Consider the following 20180-nt stretch of genomic DNA (forward strand, 5'->3'; position numbering starts at 1 on the left):
CAAGAACTATGCACAGCAGTTGGCTTTCAAAATTACTTCTTAGTGGTTTGTATTTTTACCGTGGCTCTAAGCAACTACTTTCCAAGTGTTGTCTTAGCAAACCAAAGTCTATGCAATGCCTTCTTAGGAATCTAGAAGCTCTGATGATAACTTGTATCAATTTAGGATAATTGCATGAAGCAAATGGTAATAAAGAAGTAGAAAAGATGATGAGTCTCTAAAAAGATCCTACTTTATTTTGGCATTTGTTAATTTTTTTTTTTTACCAAGTCAATATACATGAGGTTAATAGCACAAATTATTATAATTGTTTATAGATTTTTAACTGTAGATTATAATTACAGAAAATAACTTTCTCTCCACTAACCTTGAGCTATTTGGGGCTGAAATACTGCATTTCTAATGTCTGGTCTAGGTTGTTTTTTATGTCAAAGCTATTTTTAATTTAAAAAAATATTTTTAGAGCCAAAATAATTTCATATAAAAATACATTGTTTTGCACATATTGTCAATTAATTCAAGTCCTATTGTATAGGACTAAAACACAAGAAAAGGCATGGATGAGTCCTTGCTGTTAGGAAAACATACTTTTTTGTCTTGATGAAAAACCTCCAAAATTTGGCTAGTTGATAAATCTTTGGGTCATTGTACAAACCTCATAAATATTAACAAAGGCAAATACAAAGTCTTGCATCAGGAACAGAAGAACCCAGTGCAACAGCAAGCATTAGGAGCCAACCAGCTAGAAAGCAACTTGGCAGAAAAGCATCTGGAGGTGCTGTAAGACAATAAGTTGCATGTGAGTCAGCAAAGTGCCCTTGCAGGGAATGCCAATCACGTGCAGGGCTGCATTAGCAGGATTGTCACCAGCAGGTTGAGGGAGGTGTTTGCTCTCTATTCAGTGCTTATGAGGCTGTATCTGGAGTGCTGTGTCAAGTTTGGGTTCCTCTAGTACAAGAGAGATACTGACAAACTGGACCAGGTTGAGCAGAGGGACAGAAAGTTGATTAGGGGTGTACACCATTTGGTGTATAGGAAGCTGAGAAAACTGACTTTGTTCAAACTGGCAAGGAAAAGACTATGGGAGGGTCTAATTCTTGTTTTCAGCTAGCAAGTGGGAGACTGTAGAGAACCCAGAGCTGAACTGTTCTCAGAGGTCTGCACTGATCAAACAAGAAGCAAGGCAGACAAACTGAAATGCTGAAGATCTTGTTTGTGAAAATCTTTTGTCTTGTATCTAGAGAGGATAGTTAAGGCTTGGAACAGGTTTCCTAGGGGAGATGTTGAATATCCTTCCTTTGAGTTACCCAAATCTCGCCTGGTCAGTCCTGTGATGTTTGCCCTACTTTGAGCAGAGGTTGGAACTAGCTGACCCCCAGAGGTATCTCCCAATCCAAATTACTATTTTAGAAATCAGTATTTAAAAATGAAGTAAGTTTGAAAACTTTCAGTCTCTGAACGTGCATCAGTAAGTGGGAGTAGAACGCAAGATGCGTTAATATTCCTTTCTAGAGGCTTCTTAGATATCCTGGGACATATGCCTCACCAGTCAAAGTGGCTTCATAAGGGTGCTGGTGTCCTGTAGGTTCTGACACCCAGCTTTTTGCAGAGATCTTGGTTATCCTAAACATCTGCAGTGGTGTCTAACAGCTCCTTGACTGACTAACTTAGAACTCTGGGCTACTACAGTGGGATTTAAGACCGGGGAGTTTCTCTCACCTCAATTTGTAGCAGTGTATCATAGGATCATAGAATGACTGAGGTGAGTAGGGACCTCTTGAGATCTCTAGTCCAATCCCACTGCTTACACAGGATCAGCTACAGCAAGCTGCACAGGACCATGCCCAGTTGCGTTTTGCATATGTCTAAGTTTTGAGTATCTAAGTGGTGTTTTCCTGTTTCCATGCCTCTTACTGAGGGAAGAAAGTAGAATGTAAGCCTTATAAACAGGGTCTTAGATGAAAGAGACAATGTAAAAGGGCTTAGTTGGTCAAGAAGATCGAGAACTGGACAATCTGAGAGACGATGGATGGTGGTGATCTGCTTAGAACTAGCAGAAGTGTCACTCAGATCTCCATTTGGATCTAGTTTTCAGTAAGAGTAACTGGAGGCACTTCTGTTAATCTGGCATTTTGTCTATGATGATCTTGTGTTCAGTCATCTTGGCAATTCTTTTTTTTTACTTACTTGATCTCCTAGTGACTCTCAAAAAATAAAAAAAAAAGCTACTAAAGTCCTCTAAAATAGCAATACAGACACCTTACATGTTCCTCTTCAGGGTTCACAATCATGTTGCACCTATTTTGTCTTCAAAATGTGATAGATTCACTACTGTGTAAATTAGGTTTAAGTCCTGATTTTTAGTGCTACAAATTAGGATATGTCCCTGTTGTTTTTTGCTATTAAATTATAACTGTTGCAAAGCTGGTCACATCTTGTCCCTTTCAATGCCTGGGATGCTTTTGTAGATTAAGCCATTTATCTCTAAAGAAGTCGATTTTATTGTAGAGAAAAACAACATGTTAGTTTATAACAGTTGTTAGCTTTAAAATACAGAAGAAACTGAGTGTGTTTTCACTAAGTTGTGTAAACTTTAAGTGAAGTTCCTAGACAATATCTCTTTCTTGTTCCTACTTGACATAAGATTATGTAATAAAGACACGAAATATTTAAAACTGTTTCAGCTAAACAACATGGTAGAGAATTAAACTTCAGCAGGCATTTATTGTCTGTTATTAGCAAGCCCTTATGTTTTAAAGAACGTCAAAATGCTTTGGAAGACAATGGAATACACTGTGGAGTCCTTTCTTAAAATACCAAAATGTAGGCTGTTTGGGAAAAAGCACTGACAATCACTGAACATAAAGGGCAATTGAAGTGGTGTGGTTTGCCTCATAGGACTTCCGTTAGGGTAGTTTTCCTTGACTTACTAACAAGCACAAGTTGGATCATTTGACTTAGATCTTCTCAGAAGGGAGCAAAGCCAACAACTGAAGGGTTGTTCTTAACTGAATCTGAGAGACGTAGAAGCATTGTCAATAAATAAAGATAAAATCCTTGTCAATAAAGGAAGGAAGTTATTTGTGGCATCAGACAGTGGTTGTGAAGTGTTGACTGCTCCTTATGATTGGGTATAAAAGTGTAAACTTACCCTATGGTTCCTGCAGTTTAATTGTGTACATTGATCTTTCTTTAGAAAAACTATACTTTAAGATTTTTGCCTTTTTATAATAAGGCCAAAATACAATGTAATGTACATACTGTTTACATTCCAAAAATGGCAAAGTGAAAAAAGTTATTTAAGTAACTTTCACATCATGTTTTTCTTTCTGTCCCCTCTAACATCTTCGAGAGTGACTCACTCTTTGCTTCTAGTTGTGGTTCATTTGACACAGACAGTGAAGACTGCCCTTTTTGTAAAGAAATTGAAATGTGCTGTATGTAAACTGTAACAAAAGTAATGATTTTTAAAGGCTTAACTGTAGGTATTTATATTTTTCATAGTTTTCAAACTTCATTGCTAGTAGTTAACAGAGAACCTTTCAGCAAGATTCGTTTCATAGCATTATAACAGGTGCTGTAGTATTTTGGAAATATTTGCACAAGTGGTTTCTTTAATATGTTTTATGTGTATAAATTGTAGCTGTGTTCTGAGAAAGGAGACTTGATAGTGTCTCAAACGTTTTTTAGGTTTCAGCACAGCTTTTAAATCTGTTTTGGGTGATGTTACTTGGTTATACAGATTTCATAAATGTTTTGCACTTTTCTGGTAAAAGGATACGAAAATGAGTTAAACTTCTCTTTAAATTCAAGGGGATGAAGTCCTAGAATGGAATGGTAAACCCTTGCCTGGAGCTACAAATGAAGAAGTTTACAACATTATTTTAGAATCAAAATCAGAACCTCAAGTTGAAATTATTGTTTCAAGGCCTATTGGGTAAGGCTAAAGACTTGCTTCTTAAGCACAGTTATTATTCTACTCATGAGAATTTTAAAGGGTCTATTAGTGAGTTCATTGTTTTTTGTCTCGCTTTCTATTTTTGAACTCTGTGTATTCCATTTCTTCGCTGCCATTTACAATCTTGGATATTTACAGTGATATATATAAGTATAAATGTTGTTATCTGTATAGTCAAAGTACTAACAAAATTTTTGACAAGTGGCAAGGAACACTGGTGGATCAAGAGGATCTGTTTTTCAGGCTTTTAGCTTCATGAAATCAGAATAACTTATATGAGTATTCATGAGTATTGAACATTCATTGAACAGTACAGGATTTTAATAAGTCAATGCTAGTAGGATTGTAACCAAGCCATCTTTAAGAGCTAATAGAAGGAAAATTAAAACTTTTAGTTTAGAAGACTGTATTTAGCCTTAAATAATACTGTCATCAAAATCAAAAGTGGAAAGAAAAATACCTTCATATTTATGAAGGTAATTTGTTTCATAAGAAATTAGCATAATGTGTTACGTTTAGTATAAATCCAGGTTTGTGTTTTGTAGTAACAATTCTTATATTCTTGATTTCCCAAATAAGCCTCAGAAAGATAATGAAATTTGTTTGAATCGACAAAATTAGTGAGGTTGGCCCTGCTTTTGTCACAGTTGTTTTAGTGATATTCTACACTTCTTCCCGGAACACGACTCCATTGGGAGTTAAGTCTTACAGGATTGAATATGAATCATATATTGTAAATTCACAATTATATTGTGGAACAGAGTCACATGATTAACAGTCAAAACTATCTCTCTGCTAGTTTAAAGAAAAAAGTTAAAAGGAGTTGAATCTCTCTGCAGTTTGTCATCTTCCCAGAGTTCATGTGTACTCACTGTAAGTCTCTAAATGCCACTGTCCTGTAGGCAGATGGTAAACTGTTTCCACCTTATGAATGCCTGATTATTTCCTTTTCAATTTGCTGGATTTCATCCTAGTTATAATTTTTATCTATCTAAAATATGATGGTTCTGGTTTTAGAAAAAAAACACTATTATTTTTTTTTCTGACTGAAACATTCTTTTTACATTTATTTCATGTCAGCTTTTGATGTTTGATTTTGTCTATACTGTAGATATATTTTGCAAATGAGTTCTGCATTTTAATGACAATCATTATTAAAATGACTTAAATAAAATTTACACTTGTTGCTAATTCCAGTTACTAGTTTGACCTTCTGATGGAAAATGAAAGCTTGATGCAGTAATAGTGGTTGTTAAAGGCTAAAATTACCATCCAGATGGAGACTGTGGGGGAGCAAAAACCTTATTTTACGTTCTTTAGTTGGATAAATTAGAAGACATTCCTGACTGAAAATTGCAAATTCATTCCTACGTTTTTGTTATTAAAAATAAAATGCCATAAGGAGATTTTTGGAAGTCTAGTTTTTATGTTTAAATCAGCAGAAAATAAATATATTGGTATGGGACCTGACTTGAATTCTGTGTAACAATTGAAGAAAACCTGAAAATTGATTTTTACAACTAATGTAAAAAGAAAGTGCTAGATTAGTATTTTAAATAATGAGCTTTAGATATATTTCTTGCTCTCAGTAGTGTCATATATCCTTAAGCTTTTAAGATAACTTCATTATTAAACAAATTGAATTATTTTAGTTTATGAATTTGATAAACCTAATAGCTTCAAAAAATTATGAACAAGATGGCCACATTCTAGTGACATATTCTTGAAGAAAAATCAAGAGAAAATACTACAACTGTTGAACTGAAGCACAGAACATGAAGTGCATTCAAAAGGAACTAATGTTTCTGAATCTGAGCAGTGAAGCTTACACTAAAAAAGTGCACACAGAAATAGTACCAATGAATTGTAAAGTTTTGCTTTGGATGACCCATACATATTTTTTTCCAGACATAAGCAAAAATAGAACACATCTGATTGTGCTTGTGCTTTAAGACAAATGGAGTCCTGGCATGGAGGTTTTAACATACTATAACAACATTGTTCTTGAGGAGTTGTCTTGACTGATTTTTTTTTTTTGAGCAGGATTTTTTTTTTTTTGAGAAGAGCAAATAAATATCCCAAAGGAACTAGACCATATAACTTTAAAATTTGAAGATACTTCCTTTCTACAGCAGTAATGAGTTGAAGTCATGTTGTTTTGTGTGAGATTGGGATTTACCTGTCTGTCATCTTAAAAGAAGAAAAAAATCAGACATTGTACAATGAAGGAGATTGTGATACTAGTTAACAAGAAAGAATATACTGCACAGGATTTTCTTTCTCTTTTTTTTTTTTCTTTTAAAAATTATAATCTATGTAAATCATGTTACATAACAGGAAATTATTTGCTTGCATTAACAGATTACTTCCCCCCTCCCCTGGCTTCTCTCTGTCTTGTTAGCCAAACTATGTGATTGTTTCAAATTCATGACAGAATTTTATTTAATCCAACAAATATAGTATAGCAAAGTTTTGTGTCTGCTTTAGATGCTGACTCAGCAAAATCGATGCTGCTTCGTACAGCATTAAGTGGTAATCCATTACACCTAAAATTCATGTGAGGAAGTAGAAGGACTTCCCAAAAGACCTGAAAAATGATATTTCGTCTGCATAATTTAAGTGTTTTCATCTCTCAGTATTAATAATGCAAATAATGTACCAGCACTTTTATTAGTTTCTATTTAAAAGTACTAGCATATTACATCTAAAAAGCCCAAATATGATGCAATTTGACTTAAGTGAATAATGGGAGGACTGTAAGGCCACAAATTAGATGACTGCCAGTTACAAAATTGATGTCTAAACAATTTGCTTAGTCTTATAAATTTGGATTTCTGTGTCTACCAGCAAATGTAATTTTGAGTAATGGATAATTGTAGGATGTTTATTAGAGAAAAATGTGAAATGTATAACACGATTAGCAGATGAAGACATAACAACAATAAACAGTGTAACCACAGTAGTGCTGTAAAAGCTCCGTAGAAACTAATTGACACTAATGCTAGTGATTGCAACACAAGGTAGATAAGAAACCTACAGAATTAATGGGTTGGCTATCTAAATATGAGGGGAAGAATTACCTATGAATATGCATACAACACAAGAGGCGGTTAACAAAGGAGAGCATAGAAAATCCTCTGGCACTCTGCTTTTCGGAGAGGAAACCTGGCATGATAACTAACTTACCGGCTCTTGTGTGCTCGGGTGAGCCCTATGGGATAGTGCAGGTAAAACAAATGTTTTTTTCTTTGTCAGATGCTAGCTATCTTTGCTTGGATTTCTGCAGATAATATTGCCAAAATTGTTGTTCTCTGGTGTGATTCAGCTTCTTTGTGCAGGAACTGCTGCTGTACTCTAGGTCCTCCATCATAAACCAGGCAGTACTGAATTCTGGAGTGTCACTCAAGTAATGTAATGAGTGCAAACTGCAGGTTGATCTACAGGTTCTGATGGGAAGGAATGGTTTTGTAAATAGGAGGATGAGCATTGGAGACAAGTACTCAGAAATTCTGAAAACTCTGTAGAGTGGAGAGGATGCTGCTTCTGTCCCTCGAGCAATTTTAGGAAGTGCGGGTTACAACTGCATTTGAATTTGGTTTGTCTCCAGTGGTCAAGCTCTTGACTGTAGCTCTCAGAAATTACAGCTCTTCTTGTGTTTTACAAAATAGTAATCCTCACAAACCGTATGTCTGCACAGAGTAGTCTCAACCTAAGTTCAGTTTAATTTATGTATTCATTGAGACATGAAAGGATCAGACATAAAATAGTAATGTGTAACATCGCATAAGAATGCACAGAACCTTTGCCTTTCAGGGTAGATGTGGAAAGACAAAGGTCAACGTCAGCAGCTCTTTACTGGAATGTGTCTGACATTAGTTTTCTGACGTTCACATTGCTCTGATAGCAGAGCAAAATTCTCTTCTTATTTTCAATAAGTTATTGTGCTATCTCTTACTTTGTTTTTACTATTTACTTTGACTAGTCTATATTTGCATATTACAAGTAGTGAGGTTTCTACTATTTCTTCTGAAGAACTTTTTTTTGTAAATCGTAGTGTTAGAATATTTCCTGCAATCCCTAAGAGCAGGCTAGGTAAGACTAATTTTCTCACCTAACAAGCTTTATAGTTTCTTTTTAGAATTTTCATTCTTTAAATAAAATGACAATGTGTAAAAGAAAGTACCACTCATACATTTGATAAAGTCACTAAATATATAACACTAGTTATTTTCTTGTGCGCATGTAATATTTAAGAAATTATTATGTAAAGTGGATTATTGGATTTGTAAGAAATTTAAATATGGACAGAAGAATAACTTTGAATTATTTAATGTCCATTTTGAAATCAATAGCAGAAAGCAGAACTGTTACGGGACTTGTTAGGATACTCTGCCAAGTGTTTGATCAGTGCTGTATTGCCCACCTAATTTGTTGGTTTCTTAGCTTTTTGTGTCTTGCAGTTTTGTGCAGAGCTGTACTTAAACAAGATAAATATATTAGGGAAGATAAGATTTCCTAGCAATAATTTAATGTGTATCTCTCTATACATACATACACAGTCTTTATATTTTTATACATATATGTGTGTGTGTGTATATATAAGCTGTCCATTGTGTTATAAAGCTTTACAGATTACCTGAGGGTGAACGAGCTCTAATATGGTGGGGATGAACAGGGCAGGTGGGAAAGCTGCCAAATAACATTTCTGTTGCAAACCATGCATTTTATCTGGAGTTGAAATTTATATTGTCTTCCACTGTTCCTGTAAGTTTTTAATAAGAATTACAAGGGGATTAGAAAAAGACATTTAATTAGCTCTTTCCTATCTGATGAGTAAAGTCTTAAGAAAGATCTGATTATTTTTGTTATTTACCTTTACCTAGCAAGGACTACCACTTCTAAGTAAGGAAAATACCATCAACCTGACCATTTTTTTTACCCACCCAGGAATTATGAAGCTTGACACTGTAGGTCACACTTTCCATGTTGAAGCACTCCTTGCACACACTTGTTTGGATATCCTAAATGGGATATTATTAGAAACAATGCTATACTGCAGATGAGAATGTTCATATTCTAGCGCAAGAAAACATTGCCAACTTAATGTTGGATTGAACAGAAAAATCAGTTTGAATATGCTAAGTTAATATTTCAGAATTATGAGAATTGCCCTGGAAATTGAAAGGAGAAAATGTTAAGAGGAAGAAGTCTACACAGCACCCTTCTGTTAATTAGTATGTTGTTAATTTTTTTATGTTTTTGTGAAGTAGTACTGTGTCATATGTCAAGAATAAGTAATGCAGTTGTATTTCAATGAGTTTGAGGAGACCATGTTACACTTTAATTACAAAGTCAAAGCAAAGAGAAGCACATTCTTGTGGGGTGATGCTAGGTGTAAGCTGATGATGTGAGACGTTAACTGGATGCTAAATAGGCTTTTTTATAAATATGCACCAGAAATTTAAATTCAGGACATGAAAAGCAAATTTAAGATTAATTGCTTGGACACTGTTACATTCATTTTCTGATTTAAGTTTCTGTTTCTTTTTCATAAGTTACTTTTATATAGCCAGGAGTCAGATTTATTGACTTCAAAGTCAGTAAGCTAGTGTTGCACTAAACAGACAAATGCCTGACTACTTTTAAAATGCTCAGCTTTAGACTTAACATCTTGTAAATATTCTTCAGAAATGTTACTGTTGTTCAAATTTTGAAATATTTTGTGTAGATGAAAATATTTTCATGTAATTCACTGAAGAGCTTTGTTTCCTTTTTCCTGCTCTCCTGCTTTACTAGCAATAGTACATTTGAGTTGTTTCTTGCTCTTTCTTACAATGTTTTTTCGATGATTCCTGAGAACAAAAGAGAGCCAGGAGCTAGAATCATCCAGATTTTGATGGAAGGGTAAACTTATTGACGGCAAAATTTTGATAGATGTGTGTGGACTTAACTAGTTTGTTTTTGCTTGTACCTGTGAATGTGCTGGGTATGTGTATGTAGAAAAATGTGCATCCCAATCATAATATGGTTTGAATTTCTTTTTTTTTTACCTTTGAAGAAATGCATTGTTCTTTCGTTTGTTTAACATTGCTAATGTTTGCTTTTTCTTTTTATTATTGTAAGACATTTTCATCACTTTCATTCCGTGAACTACTTGAGACGTTTATATAAAAATTACTAGTGAGTTAATCTGCCTTATTTTTTGGATATTTTTCCCTCCAAAAAATAGTTGAACATCCATAGTTATACTACCTTTTGCCACCATTCTCTTCCTAAAAGCTCTCTAACTTTGTTGTTCCGGTTGTAAAAATATCGTGTGATCCATTCACAATATTAACATTGTAGTGCTCATGTTGTTACATCTGCTAGTCCCTTAATTTGTAAGTAGTTGCATTAGTAAGATTTTCAAGAATACCAGAGAAAAATGTGTTTATATATTTCCCCTTTCTTTATTTGTAACCCATTAGAACTGAAACATATTTCTAAAAAAGTGTCCCAGAAGTGTATTTGTTGCAGAAGATTATCTCTGTTGTTTCTAATTCCTATGTGTATATTCACGTTTTAGTGATATTCCAAGGATTCCTGAGACTTCTCACCCCCCGTTAGAGTCTAGTGAGTACATGCCTCATTCCTTTCACTACGCATTGTCTCATACCCAGCACAATTGTTTCGACTCTGAATTTTCTAAAAGATGAGCACTAGGAGACTGCAATGGCTCTGAGGTTTTTGCATGACAAAATTTGGTGGCTTTTGGTCTTGTGTGTTAAATTCGGAAAACATGGATTTGATTAAAAGCTGTGCAATTTCAAGTGTTAGCAGGATTTTATTAATCCCTTATTAATCTAGTTATACTCTATCAATACAAACTTTATACAAGTCAAAGAAAAAGCAGTTCGTAAGTTATCCAAATTACCTTCAAAAATTTGGATGGAAAGTTAATGTGATTCTCGTATATTTTCAGGTTCAAGTTCTTTTGAATCTCAGAAGATGGAAAGGCCTTCTATTTCTGTTATATCTCCGACCAGCCCTGGAGCCCTACGGGATGCACCACAAGTCCTACCAGGGCAGCTTTCTGTGAGCATATTTTGTTTTTTTTTCTGAGTTCTTAATGAAAATCTGAGGTCCTAGTACCTCAGCCCTCCCCATTCCCAAGGTCTGTCGAGAGGTCAAGAGAATTATCTGTTGTTGATAAAGACTAACATCTTTGAAATGTTTTTTAAGACCTTCTGTACACACTCACAAGCCATCACTGTAATCAGAGCAGAGGTAAAGAATTGTTGTCTTAATACACAGAAGAGGGCAGGAATTTACATGAAGAGTAGCCCGTAGCCCATAAAAATGCCTTGTAACTTGTCGTCCTGTACCTTCTGCATTGAAAAATGGTGACTCTTCTGTACATGCTCAGTAATCCGCAGATAACAAGCATAATATCTCTTTATCTTCTTTATGGGAGCATTTAAAGAGCTGTGTATTTGTTAAGAGTTACGCTGTTCAGTAATGCATTTTAATTTAGATACACACTACCTCCCGGAAGAGTCTGTAATACTAATTGAAGCTGGGCTTATTAAATATACTGTGAGTACTTAGACTTCGTTTTGTACATTCTTATATATTTTTCTATTTATTGTATTAATTTCTAAGTATACAGCAGGCTCCAAAATTTCATAATGTAATGATTTTCTTAAGAAATTATTTAGCTGTATATTATACTTTTCATAAGAACATTTGCAAGGAGAATAATTGGAGTAGATAGATTTTAACTATACCTTGAGTTTAACTACAGTTAGGGCTTCCTGTTTGAATGTAGCTTTTAAGGTGCAGAGCTAAAACGTGCTGGCTTAAATGCACTCACAGATCCAAGATTATGCAGTGAGTACAATAAACAATGTAAGTATAATCAAGCACCACCATTGTATGCAACTATGGTAAAGACAAAAGTCTTTGGAATATACCATCATCTTTTCTATCTTAATTAAATATTAAGGAATTTGAAATAAAATATAACTCATTGTCGCTTGGAAAAGAACAGTGGTTACTTTTACATTGTCGTTAATATGATGCAGTCTGAAAATTCTGGTTTTTTCTCCTTTCTCAGTAGCATTTTCTGGTAACTTGATTCTTGTAGGTTAAACTGTGGTATGACAAAGTGGGACATCAATTAATAGTAAATGTTCTGCAAGCAACAGATTTGCCACCAAGAGTCGATGGACGCCCCAGGAATCCCTATGTAAAAATGTATTTTCTTCCAGATAGAAGGTAGTAGTATCTCAGTTTAGAAAATTATGTTGTAATTTACCATGTATTGAATCAACTTCTAAATTAACGCCTATGAAGTAAAAAATTCCTTTATGTAATTTGTTAGATTAATTGTGCTTGACTCATCCAAGTCAGTGTCAAATTAACTTTCTGGACTTTTGGTGATCCACTGTACAGCAAATACTTTTCTCTATTAGGTATTATCAGATCAGAAAGAATGAAAACAGTAAGTGCTGATGAGTAGATGGCATTTCGTGATTTATCTCTACAATTTACCACAAATATTTATGTTTCAGTGATAAGAGTAAAAGGAGGACCAAAACAGTAAAGAAAAGTCTAGAGCCAAAATGGAATCAAACTTTTCTCTACTCACATGTGCATCGTAGAGATTTTAGAGAACGAATGCTTGAAATAACCGTATGGGATCAACCAAGAGTACAAGAAGAAGAGAGTGAATTTCTTGGAGAGGTGATACATATAATCACATTTCTCCTGAGTTTGTTGTATATATATTTTGTGTATGTGTTTGTGTGTGTGTGCCTTAAGGTAAAATTCAAACCTGATAATTTTTCTGCTAGATTCTTATAGAGCTGGAAACAGCACTTCTAGATGATGAACCACATTGGTATAAGCTACAGACACATGATGAATCTTCACTACCTCTGCCTCAGCCATCACCTTTCATGCCAAGAAGACATGTTCATGGTGGAGAAAGCACTAACAAAAAATTACAAAGTAGGTCTAAATTCCATTAATCTCTTTTAAACTGTAAATTAGAAATGCTGGATATGATGCAATGGTATTTGTTTCATATAGAAGATGCAAAGAAATAGTCTTCGAACATAATGAAAATGTGTCGCAGATAAGAGATGCAAATTATAACATTATGACATGTCAGCCTTTCACCTGTGACACACAACTTTCAGGTATATGAAACCTGTTGGAATTGATTTGGTTTTTACTAGTAAAAGAAAATTGTTCAAACATTTGTTTGCATAAATTTACTTTTAAATAGAAAGATGAAGTTCATCATTATTGGATACTTTTTTAATAATTAAAAGTTTATTTAAAAAAAAAATCCTGAAGTCCTTAAAGACTTAGAGGCTTAAAAACACTTTTCATCATAAAGTTAATCTCAGCCTCCACTATGCTCATCATACAATCAGATGGGAAGTGTACTTCTGCAGCAAAGAGAAATTGTATGCCTGTATTTGGGAGGTACAGTTGTTTTGATGAGTCTGATTTCAGGTTTGTATGAGGCATATTAAAATAATGAATGTACTGAAATATTTGACTATTATAGCTCCTCTGTTCATTTAAATTAATTTGAGATTCATTTAGAAATAAGAAGGATGTATGGTGTTATTTTAAAACACATTTCAAAGCTATTTTTCTCAAACACGTAAGTCATTCATTCCAGCCAATGCGTAGGAAATTGGTGCACATTCAGGAATGAATTATGAAAATATGATACTGCTGTAATTGCTGCATGAGGATATGTATAGAGAGAGGAAATTAAAGGTTAGTTTTCATGAGATATTTGAACTTTTCTAAAAGCTGGCAGTGCTGTTTCCTCTTCCCCTCTCTCACCATATGCTGCCACTTTTTTTTTCCTGTTCAGCAAGCTGATTCAGCTTACTCACTGAAATAGCACAAAAGTTTGTTGTTTTTTTTTTTTTTTTCCCTTTGAGTTAACTTTTAGCTGATTTTGTGAGAACAAACTATGTGGTAGAGGATTACTGAGGACATGAGGGATGGAAAATGGGAAAGGAGGCCGCAGCAGCTGTAAGATGTTAAGCTGGTTCAGCTGTCTTGTGAAATGTCAGTGGCAGTCACTGCAGTTTAGTTGTCCTCCGCTGTTGTTTAGACTTAAAATAATCTTTCTAATTTCAGTGGTATGTTAAATGAACTTATTTTTACATTTTATAACACGACCAGATGTTCAGGTATTTGTTTACCTTACTGTTGTGCAGGATCTCGACCTATCAGTGATAGTGACATCTCAGATTATGATGTTGATGATGGTATTGGAGTTGTTCCTCCAGGTGCGTGGGTGAACAGCATGGTCCTGCTTTCTTCTTCTTTTTTGCTTGTTTGTTTTTTTTTTATTATTTATAACATTTTGGAATATTGAGGATACTGGTTTTGGCGAGTGCATTGTGAAAAAAACAGTTTTCCTGATTATTCCATGGTACCTGTCCTAAATTGTGTTGAAATAGAGGATTCTTCTATTCATTCATTAATATTTCTTTTACACATCATACTTCATATATGAACCGTTGGGTGGTTCAGATAGTTTAATTGTTTACTGCATAATGTTCCAAGCATTATTTAAAATATAAATTAAATTTTAGAAATTATTTTAACATCAAAATTAAGATTTCAGTGTTTATTGCAAGCATTTTTTTTTATTTTGCTTTTTGCTTGAAGCTTAGATATAATGCAATCTCCCATGGGCTTTATTGAGAATGCATGGCTGTAGATTAAGATGCATGTAGCATGGCTATATCTTTTATAGTTTTCATAAGCCTTCATGAACTATCATTACCCTAAATGTTCATAAATATATACTTGTAGAGGCTATTGTGGTTTGACTTTTAGTTCAGCATTCCTTACATAATGAAGGTCTTGAGGATCATTTCGGATACCACATTTTTCTACTTGTGTTTGACTGTTGCTACAGATCAGATTAATATATTTCCCAATTGTCCCAAACTAAGTGAAGAGACACTATGTCATTTCCAGCACTAAATCAGTTTTTCTGTGGATCTTCCTGATGAAAGTCACTGAATTGAATTATGGTGGGATTTGGAAAGATCTGTGTATTCCTGATCCTTGTTTAAAATAATCTGACTATTTATTTATTCATTACATAACCATACAAATAAATAACATAACTTTATTAATGCAGTATTATTTTGGTGTTTACTGAGCCAAATTATCTTTCCCTCAATGCTGATTGGGTTCTTTCCTTAGTTGAATACACTTACCACCTGAGTTACTAAGAGGGAAATTTGTTCAGGTATGTCTAGTAATGATATTTACTTTAATGAAGTGATTAATCTCGATATTCTTACATCAGAGTGAACATTTTAAAGCAAAATAAATAATGGTTTCTAAATATTTTTTCCTGTTTATTATTTCACTTTTTTAGTTGGCGTATCTCTGTACAGTTACTTAGTTTAAGGTTTCAGTATACTGTATTAAGAACTCGGGCTTTTTTTTTCAGCTGCCAGTTCTTCAAGGCATCCATTTGCCATTTGAAATAAACCATTTTCCTTCTGACAGGAAATGTTCAAAAATATTCGGCTGAATGCACTGGGCTCTATTCACTGGGTCAGCTCTTGAGTAACTGATTCTTACAGAAATTTCTTGGGACTGTGCATGCTCAGGTGTGCATTTGAAGAATGCATGGCTCCAAACTTTCTCAGAGATCACTGTAGAAAATTGCAAGATTTAATCTGTTGCAATAGGATTTACAGTGAGCTGAGAGTCTTTAAACTGAAACTTGAAGGGCCTGGTAAGGAAACTTTTTCTGAAGTCCACCTAATCAGAAATAGTCTGGCAGCTGACCTGACCAAGCACAAATTTGTCTATTTTGAGTTTAATGGATATGCTTGTTTGGCAATTGTAAGTGGAGTTCATCTGTTTGTGATTCCTGTGCAAAGTGGATATACATGTAAGTGTGGGGGCTTTGTTTGCAGGTGCAGTCTGAATTCTTAAATGGGAGTTAGACTTTAGGCACACAGGGACAAGTAAAGTTTTTAGTCATCAGCCTTGAATGTGTGACAGCCTAGACAGCATATGAAAACGTGTTTTGCAGTGAGTGCTGGAAAAGTTAGCCAGTCCAACTGTCTACTGAATTGCTCGAGAATTTCAGGTGTAGATTCACAAATTTGGCTGGACACCAAGTTCAGATATGCATTTCTACCCTCCTATCCAGCCTTCCTTGCATATCACGTTGTTAGATCTTCTAAGACTTTGGACTGTTAGCTTAGTTTGCATTGAACGAATAGTACAGTATCTTCTCCATCTGACAGTCTCCTGTTAAAAGTTGTATGCAACTTTCTTGTGCTGCAGGGTCTTTAGCCCTTCCCTCCTCTTGCCCTCCAATACCATGGACCTCACCAGACTGCACTGCAGCTCTTACCTGGTCCAGATTTCCCACACATTCTTCCGCAAGGTATGCATGTGGGAGACAACAATGAATATCTCTATTTCCTCATAATATAGGATGATGATGCAGCTCAGATGCACTCTTAGACCATTTTGGCATAGCCTCTATTGGCTTCAACTAGGTTAGTCTAGGATTAAGATATTCCTTGTCAACAGAAGAAAGAATATAAAAATTGAGTTTACAATATATGATGCAAAATAAAATGTTTCATTTTAAAGCCCCTTTTTCTTCCTTTGCCACTGTTACCCACCATGGTACTTATATATGATAAATAAGCTCTGTCTTCATTAAAGGTATACTCTTACAGTTATTAACTTATTCTTTTTCTGAAATATTCAGAAGAGAAGGAAGTTATTTTGCTGCCTTAATATCTCAAGATTTTCACGAAGATTATTGCTCATTTTCTAAAAAACAGACACACAACTGCAAAATGTAGAAGCACGAAAGTTCACTTGAACACCACCATAAGCTAAAGAAGGAATGATAAAAATATCTTGGCTAAATTAACTAACATTGTAAATCCTTTAAACTATAATTTCAAATGTTTTACCAATTGCTAAGGCAAATTCAGTATTAGCATTTAGCAATAATGAAGAAAACTATTTTCTTAGAGGTTTAAGCAGCTGCAAAGAATCACTGCTTGTCAATGGAAGTAAAGACTACTACATCAAACGTGATGGCACTTTGATAACTTCAAGAATATTTTAATAAAAGTGTTTTTCCTGTGTCATATCACAAATCTGTCTTACCTTTCATATAATTGTACTGTCCTCATTTAGTAGTAGTATCTTGCAGTGGTTTATAAAGTTTGGGTTTTTTTTTAAATCAGCTTATAGAACTGTTCATAAAAGGAACTTATATCAACAGCTGAAAGTAACTTTAATTTGAAGCTCAGCTTTAACAGAATTGCTTTTTGACAGGTTTTTGTTGTATGCCCACATCTATTTACATGAAGAAAATATTATTTTAAATGTCTTAGCCGCTCTTTATATGGGACAGTCTCCAGTCTTTTAATTATCTTTGTGATCCTGAGCTGGACTCACACCAGTAACTCCTTGTCTGTCTTGTACTGCGGAGCCCAGTACACCAGATGTGGCCTCCCCAGTGCTAAGTATATAGGAAGGATCAGTAAAGAATTTAATAAAAATCAAAAATATTTTAAGGCCTATCTTTTTATGAGTATTTTTTATGGTAATTTTAATGAGCTGTATTGCTTATGCTATGGGTAGCTCTTCAGAACAATTTCTTTTTCTGTCATATGTAATCTGTATAAATGGTTGCATTGTACTTACCTTCCTCCTGTAGCAGCAGAGTGACATCAACACAACACTTTGTCATTGTCTGTATTGTAGTAAAAAAATATTCTAGTATCAAACATTTTCTAGAACAATTTTCATCATCCATCCAGCTTCCATTCCATGGCACACCTGACAATTTCCCATGAGTGACTGAGAAACAACTTCTCCATAAACTGCTATAAGCTTGATTACTGCTGTCATGCTGGTCCATGCAAAAAATTTCTCTGCTCAATCTGGAGAGCGCAGAGCCTTTGTATTTGAGGATATGAGGAAATGTTACTGTTGCTGTCACTCTCATGGTCACTGTGGAAGTATGGATGTGATTTGACCAACTTGACAATACTTGAGCTAATGATTAGGATAAATGCGAATTGCTCTTGCTCTGTCTGTTCTCTAAGCTTTGTGTAAACACAATGCACAAGTTTCAGATATTGTTCCCCGCATAGCTTGGCTATGCAGAATATATAGGATAAAAATCATCCTTCTGTACTGGGTTTTTAAGTGTACAGGATAATCCTAGGTGCAATTTTCAGGCAGACTAGAGATACTTTAGAAATATATTTTAAACTTAAATTTGTATTTAAATTTTTGTATTCAAAGTATATGCATTTCAGTACAGTTGCCTAAAGCTTGGACAAAATGCCTGATTTCATTGATTTTAGTGTTGAATAAAGGTAAATTAGTGTTCCTTCTGATAGAGATGACAGGATTTTATCTAAGACAAGCTTATTTGGAAAAAGAAATATCTTTTAGCACATACAGCTTAGACTTAGGTATCCTGAGAAAGGGAATACATCCAGCTTTTGTCACGTGTAGTCTTTTTTTTTTCTTCCTCTGACAAAGAGACATTTTCTGCAGCAGCTTTAGTATATGAAATGAGGGAACCTCCATTGAAGTCCTGACGGACTCTGTTTTTTGCTTCAAAATTTGTACCCAGTCCTTGTCCTGAGATCAGGGAGATCCTCATGTTTCTTTCTAATTTTATTACACAGCTCTGAATCCTTCTTTGTTAAAAGGTTGATAAATGTCGGTAGATACTCATGCATGCTATCAACTTTTACAGGCCTATTTTGTATTCATGCTCAGTACAGCTTTGCTGTTTAAAATCTTCAAGTGGCAGGCATTTGCTGGTTTTGTAGCTACTAGTGAGCTCTCCCAAAAGTTTTTTTTCCTCCGTATTTTCTCTGGTTTTCCAAACAATAGCCACCACCCTCCTCAAACTTCAGTAATGTCACATTTTAAATATGAAATTAAGTTCATTGTTTTTATTTGACATGTCTAACTCAATGTTGTTTGAGAACAGCACACACATGCACTCAACGTTATGGTCCCTGATGTTTGTTTCTGAGCTACATACTGTGTTCCTAAGAGTGCTTTTATTTTGGCTCAATCTGACCCTCTAAGAACCATTAATACTCATGGTGCTTCTTGTTTCCCTGATTTATTAACCTCATTCCACCCCTCTGCTTCAAGAAATCGAAGAAAAATTATTTCCCATGTTCTCAAACTAGCCATTGTACTATGAAGTAGAAGACACAAAAGTTGGACAAAATGATAGCAGAACTTGCAAAGGGCTTTCTGCATGTTTTCTAGCTGACAGTAACCAGAAAGTCTGTAGTAAAACTGTGTAATAATCCTTTTGTCAACACTGACAAAACACTGACTCCTTCCTATCTGCCTTCCCTATCATATTTGTAGTGATAAATACATTAAAGACAACAAGAACGTATTGAAGAAAATATTTTTTTTTTGTTTACTGAAGTTACTGGAAAGCTGGTGTGAGGCTGAAAGCTACTGTAGGATATTACAGCACGTAGGTTGAGTTCTGTTATCTTCGGATAACTTTTGCTAGATTGCTCAGTCCTGTATAAAGGGTAGACACAGTTCTGGAAGCTGTCATATTATAAGCTGTATGATGAGGGAAAACAGTCTTAAGAGTTGTTTTAATGATAAAGTGCATCATCTAGTAGGTCCTTGTTCTTAATTTTGTGTTACTAAGATGAATCTATTCTATGGTGGAAGGTATTCTTATTTTAGGATTACTTATCACTGTTTTAACAAAGTGTTTTCTAAGTCTAGTAATGAGATAATGCATCCAGATAAGTTACAAGTCCGTTAGAATACCTTGGTAAACTGATGCACAATTTGAGAAAAAAGCGTGAATGCTTCCTTGATGATTGTGATCAGGGTTCAGACTTGCAGCTGAGCAGGTTATTGTCGCTGAACACATGACCAAGCCTAATACAGACTGTGTATACAGCTCACGCTTTCAAAAGCGGATAACAATTTGGTAGAAAATCAGAGAACTACAGGAATTATAAAAATTATACAAAATATGAAAAAAAACCCCAAACTTAAAATTCTATAACAAGATCCTTAAAAAGTGGAACTTAATTTAACCAGTTGATGATTGAGTGACTAAATCATTGTCTTTTCCTCTGTGGAAAGATTTCTGGTACAGACTGGTTTTTTTAGCTGAACAAAATAGGGC

The 20180-nt window shown here is 34.6% G+C and overlaps 1 protein-coding gene across 34 annotated transcripts in view; it reads left to right on the top strand.

Moving 5' to 3' along the window:
• Positions 1-20180, top strand: part of RIMS1 (regulating synaptic membrane exocytosis 1) — a 338013-nt gene that overhangs the window by 189600 nt on the left and 128233 nt on the right. For 22 of the 34 annotated variants that reach the window (XM_086745656.1, XM_086745662.1, XM_086745677.1 and 19 more), the window contains 7 exons: positions 3814-3937; positions 10524-10570; positions 10920-11032; positions 12084-12214; positions 12511-12682; positions 12793-12949; positions 14188-14259. In XM_086745656.1, coding sequence (XP_086601782.1) covers positions 3814-3937; positions 10524-10570; positions 10920-11032; positions 12084-12214; positions 12511-12682; positions 12793-12949; positions 14188-14259 — 816 coding nt within the window. Of the gene's footprint in view, positions 1-3813; positions 3938-10081; positions 10139-10523; positions 10571-10919; positions 11033-12083; positions 12215-12510; positions 12683-12792; positions 12950-14187; positions 14260-20180 lie in introns of all 34 variants that reach the window. The other 12 variants (XM_086745687.1, XM_086745652.1, XM_086745655.1 and 9 more) reach the window with 1 other exon arrangement.

The sequence above is a fragment of the Chlamydotis macqueenii genome, chromosome 3 (assembly GCF_036417535.1).
Source record: "Chlamydotis macqueenii isolate bChlMac1 chromosome 3, bChlMac1.mat, whole genome shotgun sequence".
Classification (NCBI taxonomy): domain Eukaryota; kingdom Metazoa; phylum Chordata; class Aves; order Otidiformes; family Otididae; genus Chlamydotis; species Chlamydotis macqueenii.